General features: G+C 33.2%; 4 protein-coding genes across 4 annotated transcripts; 3 read left to right on the forward strand and 1 right to left on the reverse strand.

The window, feature by feature from the left end:
* The first annotated feature begins 1,245 nt into the window (after positions 1-1,245).
* LOC120164802 (transcription factor bHLH35-like) lies at positions 1,246-6,577 on the forward strand. Its single transcript, XM_039174452.1, has 5 exons — positions 1,246-1,474; positions 1,651-1,810; positions 1,900-2,130; positions 2,215-2,385; positions 6,351-6,577. Exons 1-5 carry the CDS (start codon positions 1,386-1,388, stop codon positions 6,438-6,440), a joined length of 741 nt encoding a protein of 246 aa, XP_039030383.1. The 5' UTR covers positions 1,246-1,385; the 3' UTR covers positions 6,441-6,577.
* A 2,704-nt stretch (positions 6,578-9,281) lies between these two features.
* LOC120164798 lies at positions 9,282-11,649 on the forward strand. Its single transcript, XM_039174450.1, has 2 exons — positions 9,282-10,402; positions 11,413-11,649. The coding sequence occupies exons 1-2, from the start codon at positions 9,347-9,349 to the stop codon at positions 11,569-11,571; spliced, it is 1,215 nt and encodes a 404-aa protein (XP_039030381.1). The 5' UTR covers positions 9,282-9,346; the 3' UTR covers positions 11,572-11,649.
* A 2,134-nt stretch (positions 11,650-13,783) lies between these two features.
* LOC120164804 lies at positions 13,784-14,154 on the reverse strand. Its single transcript, XM_039174455.1, has one exon. It carries the CDS (start codon positions 14,061-14,063, stop codon positions 13,791-13,793), a length of 273 nt encoding a protein of 90 aa, XP_039030386.1. The 5' UTR covers positions 14,064-14,154; the 3' UTR covers positions 13,784-13,790.
* A 1,845-nt stretch (positions 14,155-15,999) lies between these two features.
* LOC120164803 lies at positions 16,000-18,084 on the forward strand. The gene is made up of 3 exons (XM_039174453.1): positions 16,000-16,389; positions 16,473-16,654; positions 17,749-18,084. The coding sequence occupies exons 1-2, from the start codon at positions 16,029-16,031 to the stop codon at positions 16,583-16,585; spliced, it is 474 nt and encodes a 157-aa protein (XP_039030384.1). The 5' UTR covers positions 16,000-16,028; the 3' UTR covers positions 16,586-16,654; positions 17,749-18,084.
* The last annotated feature ends 704 nt before the right edge of the window (positions 18,085-18,788 follow it).

Consider the following 18,788-nt stretch of genomic DNA (forward strand, 5'->3'; position numbering starts at 1 on the left):
CGCTGTGCAACCTTTGGCGGTTTTAATCTTAACATTTTAGGTCAATTTTAAAACTACGTTCGTGTGAGAAATAACCCATTTTCCCCAACAGAAATTGTCCCTGTCCGCCCCCATCGATCGATCCATCCCTGGTTATCCCACTAATATATTTTAACTTTAGTGATTTATTAATTAATAATTATCACATATTCGTATTTATATAGATTGTGTGGCTATCCGTCTACTTCACTATCTATTGCTGAGATAATTCTCAATCATTTTAATTGATTCATTAATTCGGGAAATGAGTTGTGGGGCTGATATTTAAAATAAGTTATTAATTTTAAAATTACTCACAATTTTAATTATTGTATCCAAATTAATCGCTATTTAATTTTACAATCCTTTGAATATTAGATTTAAGAACCTATGTGACTTTAATTATTAAATAAAATATGTTTCTTTTTAGAAATTTTAAATTTAAACATGTAAATTTATAGAGTTAATTTTTATCTTTAAGCAACACGTAAATTTACAATCGACTCTTGTTTGATAGTGAATGAAGTAATTTAGTTCCTAAGGTCAATTAATGGGTTATAGAGTTTAAGTTGTTTGAGCTAAAGATTGCGTTAGTGACTTAAGTTCTCAAGTAATTTTGTTCATGATATACACAATTTTCCCATACAATTATTTAAACTTAAAGACATGTAAAAAAACACCTTTTAATCATTAATATTGTTTAATAAATTCGATTAAATTTCATTTTTTCTAAAATTATATCATGCATTTAATCAAACAGGATCAATATTTTTTTAATTAAGCTAAGATGATTACAAAATAATATTTGTTTTAAATATTTTAAGTCATTTGACAATGAATACTCAATCACCTTGTTGTAGTTGTTAGTGCTCGAACCCATGTTATATAATAATAATAACGACTTCTTTAACTACTGAGGTAAATTAATTCGTGACAACCGACCGAATCAACTCACATCTCTAATTTAAACACAAAAATTAAAAGAACAAAACTTAACTTTCAATTATTTGGGAGCGTGGGTACAAGCGTCGTCTAGAGAGAGTGGTGGTGGTAGTGCGGAGCCTATCGTATGTGCTGTTTACATACGCGTCCATGAAAACCACATCTTGTTGGATTAAATCAACGGCTCTGATCATTTGAAGAAGCCAATTCGAACGTCATGCAACGCACCCCCACGTGGTATAAATATGTAACCTCCCCAGCCCCCCCAACTTAGTTCACAATAATTCGTACTCCCCCGTCTCAGGTTTCAACCCTTTCGCTTCTGTTTGGCTTCTTTTTCCCCATCCAGTTAGCTAGATTGAAAACGAATCTTTTTTTTTCTTTTCGCGGAAAAGAAAATTTAAATTTTCCCATCAAACAATCACATGCTTGCAATGGAAAATATTGAGAATATTGGCGATGAGTACAAAAATTATTGGGAGACAAAATATTTCCTTGAAAACGAAGAGTACAGGTACCTTCTTACCTTTTTCCATTTCAATTCGCAGTGCTAGTAATCCTTTAAAAGGTGAAACGGCTTTGGCTAAGGCATATAGTGCATAAGAAAACAGTAGAGAATTGAATCTGAATTATTACAAATTAGAAAAGAGATTTTAATTTTTCTTTTTATTTGAATCCGAAATGAAACAGTTGGGCGATGGATGAGTTCTCCGGCTACTACGATTCGAGTTCTCCCGACGGAGGAAGCTCCTCCGTCGCCTCTAAGAACATCGTTTCCGAGAGAAACAGAAGGAAAAAGCTTAACGAACGCCTCTTTGCTCTCAGAGCTGTTGTTCCAAATATCAGCAAAGTATGTTTGTTTTTGTTTTTAGAGAAGAAAACAATTGAAGAAATGGCATGGATCCTTAGTTCGTTTGTTGTTTGATGAAATGTTCGCAGATGGACAAGGCTTCAATTATCAAGGATGCCATCGATTACATCCAGGAACTGCACGATCAAGAGAGCAGAATCCTGGCTGAGATCACGGAATTAGAGTCTGGAAAATTGAAGAACAATCCAGGGTTCCAGCACGACCAAGAGCTGCTACCTGTGCTGAGATCCAAGAAGACCAAGCTCGACAACATTTTTGATTATGGAGGATCAACGGCTTCCCCCATTGAAGTTCTTGAAGTACTAATAATCTCTATCTCCCTCTCTCTCAAGCTGATAATTGTTTTCAAATTTTTTGACTCCCAATTAATTTTGTTTTTGAAGCTGAAAATGACTCAGATGGGAGAAAAGACGATTGTGGTGAGCATAACGTGCAGCAAAAGGACAGACACGATGGTCAAACTGTGCGAGGTTTTTGAATCTTTGAATCTCAAAATTATCACGGCAAACATCACAGCGGTCTCCGGTAGGCTGTTGAAAACCGTGTTTATCGAGGTAAGTCCATTTCTTCTAACTGGTTTTTTTCACTTCCAATTCACCATTTTATATATCTTTTTTTCTGTGTCGTGATACGCGACAACACAACCCGCAAAATCTGTGCATATATTTAAGACTCTAACATTTTAGAGTAAACTACAACTTTAGTGTATAAACTGTCAATTTAGGTTCGTTTTAGTATTTAAAATTTTAATTCTTTTAAAACTATACCTAAAGTTTAGTTTTTATTTTATTTTAGTACATCGTTATTAAAAACTTATCGTGTTTAGTACCTAAACTATCGGTTTTGATCTATTTAGTATCTATTTTTTTTTTCAAAACTTAACGTTAAGTTTTTAACGGGGTATTAAATTGAAACAAAAACCAAAATTTTAGGTGTGGTTTTGAAAAAAATAAAAGTTGAGATACTAAAACAAATTAAAACTGATAGTTTAAGTACTATATTCATAATTTATCCTTAATTTTCTTTATTTTGCACGAGTTCAACAAATTTTGATTATTTTCGTAATATAATATCTGCATGCTTAATAAAAATAAGATAAAAAAATGGAATTTAAATCCTCAGGTCCATGCTTAAAAGCAATTAAGTTGATTATTTAGGTCTAATTCTCAGCTTATTTAAAAAGAAATAATTAGTCAAAAAAAGATCTCAATAATACAAATATTATATTAAATTATTCAATAAAAGAACAATCAGTAAAAAAAAATTCATAAACAAATGAGTAGTCGCACTTTATTTATTAAGTAAAATGGTAAGAAATTACATATCCTTAACTAAGCCTAGATAAATTTGAAAGTTCTATTCAAATTTTATATAGCCTCCAAGTTTATATGACCACTAGAAGATCTTTAAAAAAATAATTGTAAAATAAAAAATAAGATCACTAATTGCTGGATGATGTAATGACAAATAAAATACAATAAATAGTGGCGTACAACACATAGTTCGAAGGGTATCAAATAAAATAAAAAAACGGCCAGACACGTGGGGCCAAAAAGATTGGACACCGAGGGATAAACTTTAATAAAGTGGACTATCCATTACCATTTTCTATTGACTAGTTTAATATATACTCACAAACGTGAGAAATAAATAATTAATATAACAATAAAAATAATAATGTAGTAGTTAAGTACTTTAGTAATTTACATCCCAAATACAGAAAATATCAGTTTTAACCTTTTGCTTAAAACTTAAACTACCATGTAACTTTACTATTATTATTATTATTATTATAATTTAACTTAACAAGTATTTAAATTGAATTGTTGTCATGTAATTTATAATAATTTGATAATTTAATCATTTAGGGTTAGTGAGATACAGAGTGTCCGAATAAGAACAGCTCCGACACAACTAAAGTAGGAAAGGAAAAGAGAAAGTGAAAGGACCAGATCACTCTCACTTTAAACGTCCAACATTACAATCTATCATCGATTATGCTATTTTGTTCTATTAATTTCTTATTCAAGATATATAAAGTTTCAACTGCTTCAATCAAACACGTCACTCTGTCAAAAAAATCATACACCCGCCATCAGGTAAGTCCACTAAGATTATAATCGAAAATAAAATAAAAGACAAATGTTGAGATTAATTTGTTAATAGAGTGAATTCATCAAGTGATCTAAATGGTAAAAAAAAATTATTGTTCTTAAAAATTTTAGATTCGAGCACCTGTGTTTGTAGTATGTATAAATTACCAATAATCTAAAAGAATTCTTAATAGATATTTTCGTATAATTACTTTTAGATAACTAAAGAAAATACTATGATGATAGAGGAGGAATCAAGATTTATAAAGATTTTATTTGTGATTTAGTTTTAAAATATATTGTTTTTTTTATTTTGAGAATCTTAATTATTATTGAATGTTAATTTTACTCCTCTTTTTTTCATTGATAAAATTGTGTCATATATTAGGTTTTTGTTAACTTTTTTGGCTAAAACTCGAAACGGGATAAAATGATATTTCAGATTATAAAACCTAATTACAATATCAAAGTAAAAAACAATATAAAAAAGAAATAAAATCATAAATTATATCATTTGAAAGTGGTTTACTTAGAGAAATAGTTTCAAAGAATAGGGATGATTAAATATTATTTAAGAAAATAGATTGTTTTAAACAATTTAATTCAAAATCTTCTTCAAGTAATTACAATTTAAAGGCAAAGGCATATTGAGAGTTTTTAGAATCTGCTAGGAATTTGTTTTATTGTATTTCTTTCCTATTTCATACACAGTAATCAAAACTTTTCCTCTTTGTCTCCAACCGGTCCCAGTAATTCTGACGTTTCCGAATCATCACGCTAGTACTTGGACCAACACACCATATCGTGTTTCCCATAAATCATTGCTGTGATTTTCATGAAATTATCGGACAAAAGTCCATAATCGTCCGCAAACCACATGGTAACCTCATGCGTCAAAATATTTTTATATATAAAGTTGCTATTAAAACGTGGTCTTACCCTGAAATAGAAAAAAATATGATGGATGTGGTTTAATATGTCACCTTTTCACATTTCCTTTTCATAAATGTGAATATATTCAAATATGTTTTCCCTCAGGATACGTAACTGCTCCTCTTGAGGAATTTCATAGATTTATATATTTCAACTTTTTTTTATTAATATAGAATGATTATAAAGTAATATACATATTTAAAAAATATTTAACTAGTTGATGACATACACACACGTTGTATATATAATTGCTCGATTCTAAAATTTCTAGAAATAATAATATTTTATTTTATCATTAGGGATGGGTATGAGACCCGAACTTGATGGGTTCCGACCCAATCCAATCGGATTTTTTTAAAAGTGATGTTCGGGTCTGGTCGGGTTCGGGTTTAGGGTGAAAAATACTTTATCCGACCCAAAAAATATAATTTCACCTTATTTATTTAGGGGTAATTACAATAATACATATCTATATATTAGATTTTTAAATTAAATCTATATTTTTATCGGATAAAAAAATATATTTTTTTATTTCGGGTCAGGTCGGGTTCGAATTTTTACTACAATAATTCGGATAGGATTTGGGTTGAGTTGAGGGTATTAAATTTTCGGATCGGGTCAGGTCGGGTGAAGGGTATAGATTTTTCGAGTCGGGTTGACCAAAATTTGACCCAAACCGACTCGTGCCCATCCCTATTTATCACTGCGACCGACCTCTTGATGTGTTCAATTTTTTTAATAGAAAAGAGGCTAAAGGCCCTTAGATGTGTTCATCTTTTCATTTTAAGTTTTTTGTTGTTTATTAATTTTTATGTTATATGATTTACGGTTATATAAATTCTAAGAGCATAATATAATTTCTTTTAAAAAATAAAGGGTAATGTACATAAATGGTCCTTCGACTATAGCATACAACTTTATTAAGTCCATTGATTATAAAATGGTCATTCGACTATAAAGTGTTGCTTTGTTGAGTCCCTCAACTATTAAAAGTTATAAAATGGTCACTCGACTATTCATTATGTTCTAAACTCGCCCTTTTCATTAAAAAATTGACGGTATTATGAGCTTAATGTTAACATGCTGAATGAGATATGATAAAATTTGATCCTAGAATCTCAAACGGCTATCATATCTCATCCATCATGTTACCGTTCAGCTTAGACAACTAACAAATTTTTAACATAAAAGGACGAGTTGAGAATATAATAAATAGTCGGGTGATTATTTTATAACTTTTAACAGTCAAAGGACTTAACAAAGTAACATTCTATAGTCGAATGATTATTTCGTAACTTTTAATAATCAAGGGACTTAATAAAGCAATACCCTATAGTTGGTGGACCATTTGTGTACTTTACCCAAAAAGTATAATATAATTTTAACTTATTTCTTTAAAAAGTTTATTCTAGGAGCATAATATAATTCTCACATGCATTTGATAAATTCTAGTCTTATTCACTAGTCTTGTGGCTTGACATACATAAATGCAGGCAGATGAAAGGGAGAAGGATGACGTAAAGGTGCAGATTGAAGCAGCCATTGCAGCTCTGAACGAACCGCAGAGTCCAATGAGCATGTGATGAATGAATGAGTGAGCGAATAATATGCGTTGCCATTTCATTTCACCATCGTCTTGCCTCGTAGAGTATTTAGCTTTATGCCGTCTTTTATGTTCGAAATGTAAGCTTAATGAGTCCATGTCTTTGTAAAATAAGTGTATGCTCCATTGTCCTGTGTCTGAATTTTCAATAGAATAATAATTTTCGACCTTTCAATGAAAGAAGACACCAATTCTCTCTTAATTAAGTTAAGAATCTGCTTAAATTATTAAACGGTAAATTATACTTTTAGTACCTAAACTATTAGTTTTGATCTGTTTTAGTATCCCGTTCAAAATTTAAAATTTAATGGTAAATTTTGAAAAAAAAGAATTGAAAGTTTAGTTACTAAAACGGGTCAAAATTGATAGTTTAGGTAATACATGTGTAGTTTTTTTTTTGAATAAATGAATTTTATTTATCCAGAAAAAAACCCTAGAGTACAAACAATCAAACATAATCAAAACCACAAATAAAGGGAAACAGCCCCTAAAACAGATTCCACTGTACCCAAAGAGATCTATTAAGTAGGGAATCTTTACAAACGGCAATCCAATCAGTCTACCTCTAACTGTTTCCTTAATACATTGAAAAATTGCCTCTTCCTACAAGAATTTTGTTGGAAGATCTGCAAATTCCTCTCCACACATGATAAATAAACGAATTTCATACAACTTCCAAAACAGCAGTGAGCAAAGACTGACCCTTAAGGCGAGAAATCGCCCAGGCAAGCTTCCAGCTCCAACTCCCCACACTACGCTGCAAAAGGCAAGCCTGTAGGACACTCAACCAGACTAATTTAGAGAAAAGGCAACCAAAGAAGCTATGGTCCCTACACTCAAGTTCACTACCACAAAGAACACAAACAACATCCACATTAATATCAAAAGACAACAACCTATCTTTTATATGTAACCTATTCAAAGTAGTCATCCAAAAGTGATTGGGTGCTTAGGGTTGTGAAACTGATGCCACTCCACCTTGTTAATTAAATTCGAGTATTATAGAATTTCATTATAGAAATACTCCTGAAATTCTGGGCCTACTCCATGGAAGGATCATATTTTCGAAGATAGAAGGCGGGGTAGACCTGGCAAATCTGACCCAAACCCGATTGTCCGAATTGATTTACGAATCAATACCCGAAATAGATCTGAACATGATGACCCAAATTTGGCTCAAAACTCGAAAAAACCAAAACCGACCCGAATTTTAACCAAATTGAAAGTAAATTGAACCGAATCGAAACCGACCCAAATTTAACCAAACCGAAAGCAACCCTAACCGAAAATAACTCGAATTTAATTTACCCAAACCTGATATTTTTTACAAAAATATATCAATAATTCTATATATAATTGATTTGACTTATACCCAACTCAACCTGAATTGACATGAAGATCCAAAGTTGACCAAAACTGAAAATAATTAATCGGATATTGACCTAACCCGAAAATCAACCAATCTAATTTGATATTAACCCAACTTACTATAGACTTGAATAAAATCGAAACCCGAAATGACCCGACTAGGACACAACTCGACTTACTATAAACCCAAGTAAAACTTAAACCCAAAATGACCCAATTCGACCCAAACCAACCGAAATGACTCGAACTGAACCCAATCCGAATGACCCATTTGCCACCTCTAGGCAGGGATCAAATTGCTTAGATTGAAGTTAGATTAACCAAAGGATTAATTATTCTACGTCCAACATGTTTTTAGTAATCACTTTTACATTTGACAATTGTAAATCCCAAATCCAATGGAGTTGTTATAAATATGAAATTTAAGAATTAATGACATATATTTGTTAATGGTAACTTCTTAGTTCTATAAAATTATAACATTTGTTTTGTTTAATTTTCTATATAAACTAATATAAATAATACTTGAAAAACTAGAGCAAATCGAGCAAGAGCCAAGAAGGGTAAATCTTTTCCGTCAAACTCAAAACTCAAGTATTATTTTGGGAGAGCTACTTGTATAGCCACTAAACTATAGGATATGTTTTATTTAGATCATTAAATTATAATTTATTCAATCGAATCACTTAAGTATTTAAATAGTAACAATCAAACCACCAAACGTTTATAAATAACGAAAATATTGACCTAAATTTAAAGTTCATATTTAAGGTTAAATTTAATTTGAACAAATATAATGCATGCTAATTCATGAAATTCAAATTTTGAATTTGACTTGACCTAAATTATAAATATATTGAGTGACTTTTATGACAAATAAAAATATTATTCTCTTAAAAATTCAAATTTAAATGGTTTCTACTTAAAGTTGTATTATTAGAAAAAAAAACTAAAATACATTAGGAAAAAGAAAAGAAAATTGATAGAGAAGGCCAAGCGGATAAAAAAATAGCTCATTACGTCATTTCTAAATTTATTTGAAATCTACGACAAATACAACATTACATGAAAAACTCGTAACAATTACATGATTAGTTTATCTAAATAATTTTTTTATTTAAACTCGTTACGTCGACGTGATGAATTTTAAAAAATATAATATCTTATTAAAATTTGTCTCATCGATATGGTAATTTTTAATAAAAAAAATATTTTATTAAAACTCTTTATGTGAGCGTGATAAATTTCAAATCACCATAATAATACTGTAGATCTCAATTTAATTTCAAAGATGATCTGTTAGGCAATTTTTGCTGAGAAAACCCGGCCCGGTGGCCCGTTGACATCCTAGACATAGTTGACGTGGGATGTCTATAGTTGGGCTTGGGCGTGTCTTCTTGTTTTGTTTTCGAGCTGTATTTATATCTTACGGCGGACTTTATAGCAAAAGGCTAAAGCTTCAGCCACCGTAAACAGATTTAATTTCTCGTGGTGTTTATTCTCTCCGGGACGGCAATAATGGAGTCTTTGCTGGCCAACTATGCTTCCGACGACGAAGAAGAACCCCAAAAAATCACACGGCCTCCGACGACGAAGAGTCCTTCTCTCCCTCCACCCAAATCTTCTTCCCTTTTCTCCTCTATTCCCCAGCCTAATCAACCCCTCAAATCGCTCCAAAAAGAAGACGGCGGCGGCAAAGTAGCTGTGGCTATCCCCAAACCCTCAATTCCTAATTCCAATAACACATCCAAGCTCTTCTCTAATCTCCCCCAACCCAAATCCCAAACCCCTCAACCACAACAGCCGCCCAATCCCCCAACTGCCAAGAGAATTGTTCAATTCAAGCCCCCTATAAACCCCATCAGCCACGTTGACTCCGATGATGACGATGATGCCGAAGAGGAAGAAAGACGAAAGCGCAGAGAATCCGAAAACCTATCCCAAGGCCCCTCTGTGAAATCCTTTCTATCGACCATACCTGCGCCAAGGAACTCGACTACTTTGGGCGTTGCCCCCTCTTCAGGTTCAGGAAGAAGATCCATTATCGAAACCACCCAAGTCCCCACATCGACTCCAACCACCGTTGAAGACAAGAGCGAGGCAGGTATTTATCATAATGCGCCCGATTATTCGAACTACGATATGGGTACAGATGCAAATGCCGGAAATTCTATGAACTACAGTAATTACGCCGATTACTTGTCAAGTAGTGATCAAAATTCTGGGAACTGTTCTGATCAAAATATAGGTCATTATGTGAATTATGCTGATTATAGTAGCTATCAATCGAGTAGTGACCTGAACATTGCGAGCAGTGATGTTGCTACTGCTTATGGGAGTTATGAGAATTATGGGAATTACCATGCCCAATATGAGAATGATTGGGCTGATGGGTCAGCTACTACTATATTACCAGATTCCTCAGGGATGGCTGAACTTGGGGTTAAAGTTAAGGGAAGCGAGGGAGGAATATACCAACAGAAATTGTTGGTGAAGCAGGATGAGCTTATGAAGAATCGGCCAAGGGAAGACCAGGTCAAGATGACTGGAATAGCTTTCGGGCCTTCTTATCAGGTATTGAACTTGAAAGCTAAGCTTCTTTTTCGGCATGTCGGTTTAATTTTTGTTCTTGTCTGATAAATTTCTTATGCCATGTATTGCACTCGCTTTTGTGTTACTTTCATACACTTGTTAAGTCACTTAATAGAAATGGTCAATGAAATCATTATATTTCTCATGCCATGTATTGCTGTTTAGGTTTTAGATTTCGAGAAGATTATTTCCATGAAATAGCATACCAATCAACCTTATTCCCATCGACAAGCAAAAGCTGATGATACATACAGTGCTCCATATGTAGCATAACACTTACAATGTGAATAAGCAAATTGTTGATGTGTGCATGATGTAAAAGAAGCTTATGTCACGCTCTTCTTATTCCTGAAAACTTGGAATATGGTACTAATTTTTTTGCAGTATTTTTTAATGGAAATTTGGATTTTATTGGTTGTTTGAGGAATATGACTGGTATTTTTCACCCCCGGTTTACAAGATTATTGAAAAAAAAAAGATGAGAACTATGAAAGAAAGTGCATTTTGAAGGATATTAATGCTAGTTTGACTAAAGCATTCTCTAGACGTATCCGATCTAGTGAGGAAATAATAAACAAAGAATAAAGGAGAGGTTGGCCTTAGGACAAGCAAATTAACCTTTTGAAGTAATCTTTTACCTTCTCACTCTGATATGCCATGGTATTCATGCTGTTCTATGGCAATTTGAAGGAAGATTAAATTGTTCACAATGTAGTCATCCTTGTGAAGTAGGCTGCACAAACTAACATTAATAGCTTGTTGCAAGTACAAAGTTTAGTATTTCAACCGTTCTGACCCTAGTTTTGAAGCCTAAATCTTGTTCTTCAAGTTGTTTAATCTTCACGATTTCTATGAAATTTTGAGTACTAAATCAAAAGATCTAAACTGTCTGTTTTGTTGATACCGTTCGCATTATGCACTGACAGCTATGTTTGTTTTTATACCCTTAAATTTTTATGGTATTTACCATCCTCGCTTTGCATGCATTGCAGCCTGCTTCTTCGAAGGGTAAACCGAATAAACTTCACAAGAGGAAGCATCAAATCGGGTCACTGTACTTTGATATGAAGCAAAAGGAGATGGAGCTGCAAGAGAGGCGATCTAGAGGTTTGCTTACTAAAGCTGAAACACAAGCCAAGTATGGATGGTAATCTTGTAACATTAATCCCTATGAAGCACGAAATGGTTAATCATGTGCTTCTTGTTTGTTTGTTTGCTTGCTTGCATCTGAGACTAGGAAATGATAGCCCCTTTGCTCCAATATGTTACTTCAAGCTGCATTTATGTTGTACTTTACAGTATCACTCCATAACATTGATCAAGTCGTCGAGCATGTCGTAAACCAATGTTTTTGACATCATAAGCAAAGGAAGTTCCAGTTGGGTAGTTTCTAGATCCCATTGAAATGGAAGGAAAACCATGCATTAGATGCTGCAAAAGGGCCGTCTCATATGATACTCGGCTCAAGTATCAATCAAGAAAAAAATGTTATATAACTATAGTAAAATCGATTCTCGACTTTATCTACATCAACAACCACCATCAAGTAAAAGAAAAAGGCGCGAATCCATATCGATCAAATCCAAAGAAAGCAGCAATACATGTCATACCAAACATCAAATTGTGTTTCCATGGTAGTTTTTCACTTAAATAAAAGGAAAATAAGTTATCTTTATTTTTGCATCGATGAAGACATCATCTTTGTGCTTATAGTTTCAGAAATTACAACCAGAAGTATTTAAGCAAATCCATTTGTCACCGGATAAACCCGAGATGGACAGAACAGGACCCGAACCATCTTTAAGCTGCGAAAAAAAAATTTGTGAAAGCACTAATATTTGTAATATACGCTAGAATAAATTAAAATACAAGTATTCAGATATTAGGCATGGCTATGCTTCACAGAAGGTGATATTTATTATAGGCTTAATACACAATTTAGCCACTCATACTATACTCGTTTTTCCAAACATTTTTTTGCTCACTTTGGTCATTATAATATCATTCGGCCACAGATTAAAAAAAACTTGCAATTGCAACCGATAAGTGGTAGGTGGAGACACATCAATTTAGCCCCACAAACTACTCATGTTTTTACTTTGGTCCATAAACTGTTTTTATATTCACTTTGATACTTAAACTATCATTCCGCCCCAGAGAAAGGAAAATTACTGTCAATGCTAGCTGATAAGAAGACATGTAGTAGACAGCGTTATCAATGACATAGATAAGGCAAACACATAGCACATTCTTATTGACTGGCACTGCTACCTTTTTTTTTTTAACATTGTTAAGTTTTTAGGGTAAAGAGGGGCAACGATAGTCTTAATTATCAAAATGTGTTGAAAAATTTAGGTACCAAAATGGGAAAACAGGTACAGTTCAATAGCTTAATCATGAAGAAAGCCTTTATTATACGACATGAGAGTATTACAACCAATCAGTAAAATAATAAGCTAAGATGGTTTAAAATAGGACATCCAAAAAACAAAAAGTCAACTATGCAATATATATATATATATATGCGTGTGTGTGTGTGATAAATATAATAAAAAAGACAAACATCAAGTAATAGAGAAAATATATTGGTTTTGGAATGGAGGGAACGTTGAAAGGCAATATGACTATATAATCAGATCATAACACCAATTATTTTTTCTTATGAAAATGGCAAATGAGAATAGCATAACACCGTTTAATAAACCAAGTTTCCATAGCACAGACATATTTATGAGGGAATAATTATCTTCTAGAGATGGAATTCATATCCTACACTACCAACTTCACACAGCTTCAAATAAGTTTCTATGCCACCCTTCACAACTCCCCACTGCTCCGAATAAAAAAAGAGGGTAAAAAAAGAACCCATAACACATATTTATCACTTGAACTTTAACATAGCCCTTATGACCGAATTTCTCAAATAAAAGTGATGCGACCGCATCGCAAACATTACAAATGTGTCACACATAGCAGCAACGCACTGCAATTTAAATTCCAATAAATGTATCGAAAACCATCTTCTCATATCAGCCACAATGTTTTTCCTCTATAATTATTATGAAACTTATCAGGTCGGCATAGGAAATGAGGATGCTACGGATGCCAACTAAGTCTAAGATTATCTAGTTTATGAAACACATAAACTATGGACTAAAAAACATTAGCCATGGAATAAGCACCTATCATATATTCATAAAAACCAGGCCAAAAGTTCGATTGTATCAGCATTCATGAAAATAAAGACTCTAAAACTAAAATTACCCGCATTTCAACAACGATAAATGAATACTCATTCCAAAGGACTACCCAGAACAACGAAACACTCGAAAATAAAAATAAAAAAGAGATGAGGAGTACCAAGATGGGATCAGTGATGGCCATGCTGCTCGGCATGTTGCTTGTGCTCGAGATGACGACGCTCGTTGGGAAGAGCGACGAGGTAGGAAAAGATCATCCCCCCGAAGCAGAGATGGTAAAGAGGTTCGATGGAGTCCGTCTCGATGTACTTGGCATGGTAATTGTCCAAACCCCTCTGAACAGCCTTCTTCACGTACCCAACAGATATCATCGGCTTGAAATAGCCCGGGACTTCCTTCAATTTCATCCCTTTTATCTCGCTATAAACTTTTCTCATTGCCATTTTCCCAATTTCAAGCAGACCCTAATTTCCCCCTTTTTTGGCTCTCTGCGTGGCGTACGGAGATCTAAAACAAACTTGAACAAGGATGAAACTTAGACGAGATTGTCATTTTAAGACCAAATAAAACAATGGCCTTAAGCCTCAATTGGTTGGGCCAGCTTGGTTATTCATCTTCTTTAATAATAGTATATTAGTTTTTCTTTATAAATAAATTTTCTAAAATATATAATTAATTATTATTCATAAAACTTTGGCTTAATAGTAATTAAGTAATCCTTAATATTTTTATATATCAAATTCAAATCTCATTTAATTTATAATCAATCTTTTTGTATATGTAATCATTTTCTTCCTTTAGTAATTTTATTCTTAATCACGAACCAAATGATCTCGGTCGTTAAAAAATATTTGTTATATATAAAGGATTCAGGTTTGAACACCAATGATTACAGGATAATTGAGTGTTCATTGTCAAATAATTGAATATTTTCAAAACGTATAATACCACTTGTAATCACCATAGATTAATAAAATTATATATAATACATTAAATATTGAACAAAGTACGCAAATGATCTCTTGACTTTAGGGCACTGCTTTGTTGAGTCTCTAACTATTAAAAGTTACAAATTGACAACTCAATTATTTATATATTTTAAACTTGTCCATTTTCGTTAAAAATTTAGGATCATCTGAGCTAGGCTTTAACTTATTGTTTGAGATATAATAAAATCATTTTTAATGATGTTTATTGATACTGTCATTGCTTTCAAGCACCATTTCGATAATAATATAGATAAAGACTATATCCATAAAATGCAGCTCAAACAGTTATGAAATTAGATTTTATTATATTATAATCAGTAGATTAACATCCAACTTAGTTTGTCATTTTTTTAACAAAAAAATTGCAAGTTAAAATATGTATAGTGAGACTAAATTTGTGTATTCAACTTATATGTTAGATTTGTATATTTTGAGATATTTTTAATAAAATAAAAATTAAAAAAACAAATAATTAAATAACATGAGATAAATTTTAGCTTAATACCAAAATAAGTGTCCAAATTATACCCTAAAACCTAAATAGATGCCTAAACTAATTTTCGTCTCATCCAGGTAGCTAACGTTACAACCGTTACTCATTTAGGTGCTCGGGCTGTCAACGACGTTAATTTTATGTCGTTAAGTGACACGAGTCACAATCTAGTGATTTTAAAATTTATTTTTTAAAATAAATTATTAAAAATATTAAGATATTTATAAAAAATAACTTTTCATATATTATAAAACAACCCTAGAATCTTAATCCCAACCTTAATTCGTCATTGTTGCCCTTTTCGACCATGGCCACGACCACCAAAGTAGTCCCTACCATCCTCCTACTCATACACCGTCGCATTTTTAGTCGATCGACAGTCGGAATCGCGTGGAATTATGATTTTAATCCTAGGGTTAAAACGGTTTAAAACGTTGATTCGTCTTCGATAGGCTGTCTATTAGTAATGATTTTTTGGTCACTGGGGGAGGGGATGTCGGGTAGAGCTTCGTCGACGACAAAAGACGACGGGCGACATGGGTTTAAGGATTGAAATGAAGGTTTTCAAAGTTTTGGGTTTATTTCAAAATTTATGTTTTCTGTTTTTTTAAAATATATAATTTTAATCTTTTAATTTTTAAATAAAATTTTTAAAATTACTATATTGTGACACGTGCCATTTAATGGAAAAATTAACACCGTTACCAACCCAGACACCTAAATAGATAATGTTTGTAACGTTAGATACCTGAATGAGACGAAAATTAGTTTAAACACCTATTTGAATTTTAGGGTATAGTTTGGGAGCTTAGTTTGGTATTAAGCCTAAATTTTAACTAAATTGAAGAAAATATAAATGCAGAGCAAGAAGAAGACTACTCAAAGCCAAACCAAACAGATCCGAAATCGAAAACAAAGAAAAAGTTATGGCCCGAACGCTATCGAGAACCCTACTCCTCAGCCGGTCCGTTCTCCACCACCGCTCCTCCTTCATCCGCCGCTTTTCATCAAAGCCTGAGCTTTTCGAAATCGATCTGGACTCCGCCTCTTCATCAGCCTCCGCCATTAACAAAATGGAGGAAATCATCCACGCCATAGTAGTCCAGAGATCCACACCTGATTGGCTCCCTTTCTTCCCGGGCTCCTCCTTCTGGGTCCCTCTGCCTCGCCATGGTTCCAAGCGAGTTTCCGATATTATTGACCAGTTGACCAATCAACTCACTCCCGACGAGTACCTCTCTCTCACCACTGGCCGCGGCTGGCCCTGCTCCTCCTTTTTTGTTTCAGGTAATCTGCATTTCATCCATTATTGAAGAAATCGGCGTTGAGTTGTTTTCATCAGAGAAATAATTTTGTGATTTGGGTTGTAGATGGTGAGCATACAGATGTTTCAAGCATGGATGTGAAATTGAAAAATCCAGAGCAGCAGGAAGAGGAAGAAGAGGTGGAAATTTCGAGTGATTCGGACGGTGAATCTTCTTGACACGCGGATGGTTATGATTATCCTACTGAATTATTTCCATCTCTCGCAACATGCTTCCTCTCGTCTCAGGTGAGTCGTTTCTTTTCGGTACTTTGCCTGAGTAGCTCAGTTCTTTTGGAATATGATTAACAGCTGAAGTATGATGTTTCTTCAGCATCAGTCAAATTATGCAATTGGTTTAACTGAATTAGCTTCCAGGACGGAACTTTAAGCTGACAATATATAGTTTTGTTTAATTTCATCGTTTTCTTTTTCCCGAGTCATCTGGTTAACAACTTTAAATTAATTTCACTTTTTTCTAGCTGAAAGCTGCTCTCTTTTTTGTCAAGCTTTACTTCCTGTTTACATGGTTTTTATGCTAGGGGTTCAATCCACTAACTCTGGGTAACTCTATACATGTATAAAAGCAACAGAAATGCTTGTTAACTTACCATCGAAAAAAAGCAATAGAGGGTTGTTGACACTTTGAAGGACAGTTTCCTTTTTCTCTTGAAGCTGCCAAAAAAAATTAGCTGACAATTAGTATCCTGAGTTTAATCCAGTGATGGCCATTAGTGATCGGATATGAAAGTCCTTAAATACGTATATTCAAAAACTGGTTTTGGTTTTACTTCATGGAAGTTAGGGTGTGTTATTGACAGGGATTTTGTGACATATTTTGTAGTTCTATGATTTTTGGCAAATATATGTCAATGCTCGATGTATACTCAAAGCAATTGTGTTTCTTGGAGCTAGAACATGGAGTGAAAGTTGTCTGCATGCTTGTACAAGTAAAGTCTAGAAAACTATTGTGTTGCTGCAAGAGCTGAAAATGAATAATGATTTTTAATATTCATTTTGTTAATATGATCTGAACGGTTGGAAAATCGAAGTAATGATCGTGATATGTATTAGTATTACTTTCATAGCAGCAACCATATTGCCATGTGTCTTTGAGAGCGAAACATTGCCATTTTTATTTTCAATACGCAGCTATCAGATCAGTTCATTTGAACAATTATCTTGTTTCCGCCACGGTAGATAATTTACAAAATTCTAATCGATACGTCATGTTTTTGTTGATTAGGCTTTTCATTTTCCCCTCTGGTTCAGATCTGAAACTGTGGTGATAGATCTCCACCCTTTTGTTATATTTCTATCGAATTAATGTTTTGCATATGCAGGCTTGCTCACCTTTCACATCTAGTTCATTACGGGAGAGGCTGCTTAATGGAATGCAAGTAAGATGTTGTATAGATACAATTTCCATAGTCTTAGTATAGAGAGTTTAATGTTGTTCTTTGCTTAATACCTCTTTAACTTTATTCTACCGTGGAAGTGGTTGATGCTTGGTTGAGCGCCAGTTACCGATGTTTACTGTACATTTGTACGTATTGGCGACTCGTTGTTTAGTTTATTTAAGCTTTTAAAGTTAATTAACATAAAAATCCCATGGTTTATATCGTGTGTTCTGCTTTAAGGCTATTAGTACTTTTGTCTTCGATCATTACAATTCAGCATCAGTCGACTTGCCTCGGTATTGTCATGAATTTTCCCCAAGCCTACTTTGATCAGTGTACAGTATTTTTAATGATTTTGTACAGAGCTTTGCATCACACTGTTATGGTGGGTTTCTTGGATCGATTGGTTATCGATTGCATGAATTTCCTAGTTCAAGTGATCAAAAGCTACACTAAGACATATTCAAGTATATACATAAAAAAATGGGTTAAAGAACACAAATGGTCCCCGACTATAGGGTATTATTTTATTAAGTCCTTCAATTATTAAAAGTTACAAAATTATCCTTCGACTATGAAATGTTGTTTTGTTGAGTCCCTCGACTATTAAAAGTTACAAAATGATCACTCGACTATTCATTATATTCCATAGTCGTCTTTTTCCATTAAAAAATTGTCGGTTGTTTAAGTTGTATGACAACATGATGGTTGAGATATGATAGTATTTTGAGATTTTAAGATTAAATTTTATCATGTCACAGCCAACAAGTTAACGTTCAACTCAGAATATCGTCTATTTTTTAACGGGAAATGACAAGATTAGAATATAATGAATAGTCGAGTTATTATTTTGTAACCTTTAATAGTCGAGGGACTCAACAAAACAATATTTTATAGTCGAATGATCATTTTGTAACTTCTAGTAGTCGAGTGATTTAATAGAGCGGTACCTTATAGTCGGAGACCATATGCATTCTTTACCC

Source organism: Hibiscus syriacus, unplaced genomic scaffold (genome assembly GCF_006381635.1).
Source record: "Hibiscus syriacus cultivar Baekdansim isolate YM2019G1 unplaced genomic scaffold, ASM638163v2 tig00111542_pilon, whole genome shotgun sequence".
NCBI lineage: Eukaryota > Viridiplantae > Streptophyta > Magnoliopsida > Malvales > Malvaceae > Hibiscus > Hibiscus syriacus.